Source organism: Myxocyprinus asiaticus, chromosome 15 (assembly GCF_019703515.2).
Source record: "Myxocyprinus asiaticus isolate MX2 ecotype Aquarium Trade chromosome 15, UBuf_Myxa_2, whole genome shotgun sequence".
In the NCBI taxonomy this organism is placed as follows: domain Eukaryota; kingdom Metazoa; phylum Chordata; class Actinopteri; order Cypriniformes; family Catostomidae; genus Myxocyprinus; species Myxocyprinus asiaticus.
The window spans coordinates 1,326,077-1,333,079 of NC_059358.1; the positions used below are offsets into that span (position 1 = coordinate 1,326,077).

A 7,003-nucleotide genomic window follows, 5' to 3' on the forward strand; every position below is an offset into this window, starting at 1 on the left:
CTGCCATCAGCGCATAGTTGATATCTCACAGAACATACATTTCCTGCCAAGCACAAACAATTTGTTAATTGGTGTGAAAATGAACCGCACTGTTATAAAACTCTCTCAGAACACATCTGCCACAGCGGACATTTGATGCATGAAGATAATGAATGTGCCTTTATTACATTTTTCATATTTTGATCATGTTCTGCTTTGATGGAGGAGTAGATGAGACGGGGTGTACAATCAAACATCCACATGGCTGCAGTTTTACTCATGCAATGACTTCGTTTTGGAGTGGATGAAATCGATGTGTTTAAAGTAGTCCATCTGTATAATATTTTTGTATGATATGGATGCGTGTGTGTACTGTCACTAGCCACTCAGCATTTTCACTAGCCAAAAACCCCATCCCACAAAAGGTAATAAAGGTAAACTGAGACAGTAACTGCATGCATTTGTTTGGACATTTTATTTGAACGTTATCTCTTGGAATATCTGAAGGCAAACATGAGCAGTTTGAACAATAATTTGTGCATAATTCATGGAGTCCCACAAACACTCTACCCCTAAACCAAACCCTAACCTTCCCTGCTTTGTTGAAATACTATATGCATTCTACATGTATTTCATACTTATAAGCCGCACATTCACAGAGTACTGAGAACCTATAAAGGTTTTATTTTGCATCATATTAGCAATTGAAATGTTTTGTTTTTAGCTAAGAAATTCATTGTTGTGACAAAAGCAAATATAAAGGGGCTATAAAGCAAGCAAATTAAGGCTTAATAAATACTTTATAATGCCAAACATGTCCATAACTAGTCACTTACATGTGTAATTATTAGTCATGAATTACTGTCTAATTTCTGACCGTTTGTTTTGTTTCCATATCGTTAAACATAACCCTATTATTGTCCTACTTTCCTCTGCGCTATTTTTAATTGTTGGTCTATGTACTCATGCATCAGACAGATGCTTTTAAAGTGTCTCATTTTGCTTGCGTCCTGTCTTCAGCGTCTCTAGTCATCAGGGGCATGATTACTTGCGTATTGCATTTTTTAAAAGCATTATTTTTACATAATAAATCGCGCTAAATTAAGGTGTAAAACGGACAGCCCGTGGGACCGATTCTTCGGCTTGAAGTAATATGTACCATTTTAGCATTTATCGATGCTACCCCGCTACCTAATCAATTAAAGGGATAGTTCACTTAAAAAAATTATCATTCTCTCATCATTTCCTCACCCTCATGCCATCCCAGATGTGTTACTTTCTTTCTTCTGCAGAACACAATTAAGATTTTTAGAAGAATATTTCAGCTCTGTAGGTCCATACAATGCAAGTGGATGGTGACCAGAACCTTAAAAATCATATAAAGGAAAAAAGAAGTAATCCATCTGACTCCAGTGGTTTAATCCATGTCTTCAGAAGCGATATGATAGGTATGGGTGAGAAACAGATCAAAATAAAATCAGAGTCACATAAGGTGCCTGTTTAGTTTCACTTTTACCTCTGAAAGTGAAAGTTAAAGTGGAGATTTAGAGTAAAAAAAAAAAAAGACATAAATATTGTTCTGTTTCTCACCCACACCTATCATATCGCTTCTGAAGACACGGATTAAACCACTGGATTACTTTTATGCTACCTTTATGTGCTTTTTGGAGCTTCAACGTTCTGGTTACCATTCACTTGCATTGTATGGACCTACAGAGCTGAAATATTCTTCTAAAAATCTTCATTTGTGTTCTGCAGAAGAAAGAAAGTCATACACATCTGGGATGGCATGAGGGGGAGAAAATGATGAGAGAATTTTCATTTTTTAAGTGAACTATCCCTTTAAACGGCTTTGCTACTGAAAAGCTACTTGATTTAAAAACTAGCAATGCTACCACCTCACTACTGAGAAATGTAGTTAAACGAATAGCTTCACAACTTGTAGTGACATTTTGACTATAAAGTGCTAGGTAGGGAGCTTACTTGCTTTTGGAACAGAGCTAACGTGCATGTTTGATGCTGTGTTTGTGGATGACCTCTTGAATGAGAGTCGTCCTGTCAGTGTTCAGAATGCTGCAGTTTAGAGTGCTTCAAACTGAACTTTGTTGTTCTTTAGAGCTTTTGAGTGATGTATTTTTTGCTCGGCTTGACTGTCGAACCCCAACCTACCTGCACAGTTCCCGAGCATCAACTGTGCGACTGACCGCTTTGAATCAGCGGGTGAATCCCTGAAAGTCGATGCATTATTCTGCCTTTGAAAGTGAGGCTCTTTGCGGTCGCTCTCTTTCAGCTGGTTTTAATAGCTAAAGTAAGCTCAGCCCCTCGCTCCCCATGCATTTACCTCCACTACAAACACAACTCTGCTCCCACCTGCTGCGTTGCTATGACAACTGCCCCAGGACTAAATGAGGACATTCTGTAGCAGAAACAAGCCCCCTGGCCCCCCTCCCCTGGCGATTGCCTTCATCATCCGTGGCCTCCCTGACCTCATGTCTACTCTTCATCATGGGTCAAGCGTGCGTCCCCACCTTCACTTTGCTCTCATCAATTAGACTCACAGATGTAGGGGTTGCCGTGGCACTCGGGTCGGCTATTATTCGCAGATGTACTTTAATGATGATTACAGGCTCTCCGCGCTCTGTCAGTGTGTTAACCTCTCCGAGCATCAGCCGTCCTCTCCCCCTGTTGTGAAAATGATCAGCCGGCCTAATGGCCCCTCACTCTCTCTGACGCGGGCCATTGTTTAGCACGGGGGATTATTGATTGCAAATTATAGTAGCATGAAGTCTTCGCTGTTATTTCCATTCCAACAGAAAAGCTTTAAATATCCCCCTCGCTGTCCTGCTACGCTGAGCTGCTCTGCAAACACAGGAAGTCAAGTGTGCTTAAATGAAACAGGTTAATTAAACACCCGTCACCACCTAGGGAGGACAGCTCATTTTATTATCAGTCTCGCATGAACACATGAAGTTTTTTTTGTGGCTTCATTGCCTGCTTGACAATCGTTTTAAAAATCGGCTCAACTCTCGGGTTCCTGTTGAAAAGACTAGTTAAGTATAGAGTAAAAGCATTTTGTCTTAGCAGTATTTTGATTAGTTATGTTTGTTTTATGAAGGTCTCATTAAAACTGACTTGTAAACTCCCCGCGGCATCCACGCACAACTCGTAGATTACAAGGCCGTCATTTCTAGTCACGGTGTAATTTTGCCAAATTATGCAAAAAGTGTGAAAATATTATTTTAGTGTGTGTATTTAGGATGCATACATTTTCAGCTAAGACATTAGCCCTTGTAAGACAACAGAGTCTGCCATATTATTCTAAAATAGCGTTAAAAATGTCATTTCCAGCACAGAATTCTATTAAACACAAAACAGAATTTGAAAATGAATGTTCATGACTTGAATGACATAAATCTCCTGTGATGCATGAACACTCACTGTTGGACATTGTTAATGGACAAATTAAATACACTAATGAGAGTGTGAATAAATGTTTTAACCAGACTTTACTGTCTAGAAGTCCAGTGTGATAAAAGTGTCCAAAGTTGAAGAAACACCCAGTTATATAACTAATCAAAATGCAGTTAAGGTGCAGGTTTAAGAGCCGTAATAGCCTACAGTATTTCTGTAATTTGAATAATAATAGAATGCAAGTAATGCTTATTCTTCTGTGTGTACTGTATGTGTTTATCTGCAGGTCTTGCACGTGCAAAGTCAGTCCCCAGCCACACATACTCTAATGAGGTGGTGACTCTGTGGTATCGGCCGCCAGACGTCCTGCTGGGATCTACAGACTACTCCACCTGTCTGGACATGTGGTGAGCAGTGACCCCTATCTCGTCCTCCACACCTCTTTAAAGTGTCATCAATACCATGCTGGATGCTGTAGGAGGGGCTGTTATCTATTATGGTCTATTTCAGCAAAGGCCACATTTAAACACAATTCAAAACAATTCAGTGTTTGATAAGTCAGGCATCATTACTACTATTGCTCGTTTCATACAGTAAGTATTAAACATTCAGTGTGTAAGTCGTCCTGTAGTGTAGGTGCTGTCAGACATGAGACCTCAAATCTGATTTGGCGGATTGGACGGTGATGAATATGGAAGCCAGAAATAATCATTCATGTTGCAAATATGTTACAGGCATTTGTAATGAAATGTGTGATTAAATATGTACACTTCTGCACAGACAAAACCTTCATAAATCATATCTATACATTTGTTCACCCAATTTTCTGAATTAGTATAATAGTAATATCAATAATAAGAATAATTATGGGGGGCCTGGGTAGCTCAGCGAGTATTGACGCTGACTACCACGCCTGGAGTCGCAAGTTCGAATCCAGGGCATGCTGAGTGACTCCAGCCAGGTCTCCTAAGCAACCAAATTGGTGCGGTTGCTAGGGAGGGTAGAGTCACATGGGGTAACCTCCTCGTGGTCGCTATAATGTGGTTCTCGCTCTCGGTGGGGCGCGTTGTGAGTTGTGCGTGGATGCCGCGGAAAATAGCGTGAAGCCTCCACATGTGCTACGTCTCCGCGGTAACGCACTCAACAAGCCACGTGATACTGTAAGATGCGCGGATTGACGGTCTCAGACGTGGAGGCAACTGAGATTCGTCCTCTGACACCCGGATTGAGGCGAGTCACTACGCCACCACGAGGACTTAGAGTGCATTGGGAATTGGGCATTCCAAATTGGGGAGAAAAGGGGAGGAAATCCCCCCCCCCCCAAAAAATAAGAATAATTATGGCTTCTCCCCAACTTGTTGAGCGCGTTACAGCGGAGACGTAGCACATGTGGAGGCTTCACACTATTCGCCGCGGCATCCACGCACAACTCACCATGCGCCCCACCGAGAGCGAGAACCACATTATAGCGACCACGAGGAGGTTACCCCATGTGACTCTACCCTCCCTAGCAATCGGGCCAATTTGGTTGCTTAGGAGACCTGGCTGGAGTCACTCAGCACGCCCTGAATTCGAACTCGCGACTCCAGGGGTGATAGTCAGCGTCAATACTCGCTGAGCTTCCCAGGCCCCCCGAATAATGGTTGTTATTAGTATTATTTCATTCTTATAATTAACAAATTTAATAAAAAGTTATTTATTTTATTTAATTATTACATTTATGTATTCATTCATTTAATAATAATTAATACTAGAGGTAGACGATATAACTGTTTTATCGATTAATCGGTGCCGATAGTTGCTTTTTGGAACTATTGCTAACAGCAAAATTCTATGCCAATAGTTGCCGATAGTTTTTTCATCATTTCGCCATTTCAAAATAAGAGTCCCCGGTGTGTTTCGGGCTTGTTTATACTATTTTTGGGATTTTGGTTGAACAAAAATGCATCTGGGATTTTATTCATTTTAGAACTCTTTGTCTGTGCCCGTCATAGTAAGGAAAGAATAAGATTATTATATTATTATTATTTTTTATTTTTTTTGACATTCTGTAATCTATTTTTAAAACTATCGGCCGATTAATCGGTTATCGGCCTTTCCCACCACCTTAGTTATCGGTATCGGCAAAATCGGTCCACCTCTAATTAATACAAAAATAACTATAACACAGTAATAATTATATTAATGTTTAATAATAACAACAACAATCACACACATTAATGTCTTTCTGAGATTTGGTAGCAAACCTCGGAGAACCATCTCTCAAAACAAACTAACTTTCTTCAAAGGTTCACTTTCATTTTATGATCTTTCTGTATGTCTCAAGGGACTGAGTGCTCTGACATCACGATTTTCGAGCGCCTTCTTTTTTGCAATGCATGCAATGCAAAAACAAGCACTTGCTTGTTTTGATTATTTGGGGGGTTACCTCCCCCCATCCCCCCCAGAATCTATGTCCCTGGTCGTACGCCAATGTAGGCGACAGTGAAGAGGCAGCTGAAGAGCATGAGATTTTCACCTGACAAGATGATTAAACAGGTGGAAAATGTCCCATAGACTTCTGAAGGAGAGACCGGAGTTATATCTAGAGAGCAGAATATCACAGAGTAACGGCATAGCAACCACATCGCAAAAACGGTGGTGAGTTTAGCAAAACTGTTTCTTTAAAACAAACTTGTGCATTGGTTGCATTTTTGTTTTTGTCAAGACTGAATCCTAGTTTTGTCTCATTCTCAACACACTCAAACCCTTTTGCTGTTAATCGATGCTGAATGTCCAGTGAACCGTACAGTGTGTTTTGAGTGACAGTTACACAGATGCTGCACAAATCAACAGTCATTAGAATCGCTGCCAAACAGTGTGTGTGTGTGTGTGTGTGTGTGTGTGTGTGTGTGCGGTCAGCACTGGTGTATTGGTTGGCCTCTGCGAGTTTTGTCTCAGCTCACTGGACCTTTTAAAAAAACACTATCATCTCTCAGCAAGCAGATCCACGGAATGCCACTCAAATGTCACCAAAATGTCACCTCATCTCCGTATGGACACCCTCAAATTGAAAATGAAAACTGATATCCTCTCGGTTATTGAGTTTAAATTATATTCTGAAATATAATAGAAATCATATTTTGAGGAATTTCTGAATAGGGGTGAAATGATGTGGATTTGCTATTTCAGTCTGGTGCAAGTATGAGTGATAAGTGAATAATTTATCTCAATAATGTAATGAAACTTTTAGATGATTTTTTTTGTATTTGCAAGGATATAAATTTCAGTCATATGTCAGAATATGCATAAGGAGCTAGTGGTGATTTGATACAAAATCAAACACTACGTATTAAACTTTATGTGCTGCGTTTGTGCTCCAGACATGAATGATCCCTCAAATAATGTGTTTTGTTGACTTGTTTACTGTTCTAAACAATCACTTATGCCACGGGTCTGTTGAATGCTTGATTCTGATTAGTTGACAGACCTTCTAAGGTGTGCAATTATTTTTCAGTAAACGCACGGGTATGTAGTAGTTCCAGGTCTTGACCGCATAACGGTTCCATATCACTTCACCAAATTATCTCAGTTATTTCATAGAGTCGTACAGTTTACCACAACAAAATAACCA

General features: G+C 40.2%; 1 protein-coding gene across 2 annotated transcripts in view; it reads left to right on the forward strand.

The window, feature by feature from the left end:
• Window positions 1-7,003, forward strand: part of LOC127453144 (cyclin-dependent kinase 14) — a 217,384-nt gene that overhangs the window by 116,007 nt on the left and 94,374 nt on the right. For both annotated transcript variants that reach the window (XM_051719328.1, XM_051719329.1), the window contains one exon: window positions 3,677-3,797. In XM_051719328.1, the coding sequence (XP_051575288.1) occupies window positions 3,677-3,797 (121 nt within the window). The remainder of the gene's footprint in view (window positions 1-3,676; window positions 3,798-7,003) is intronic.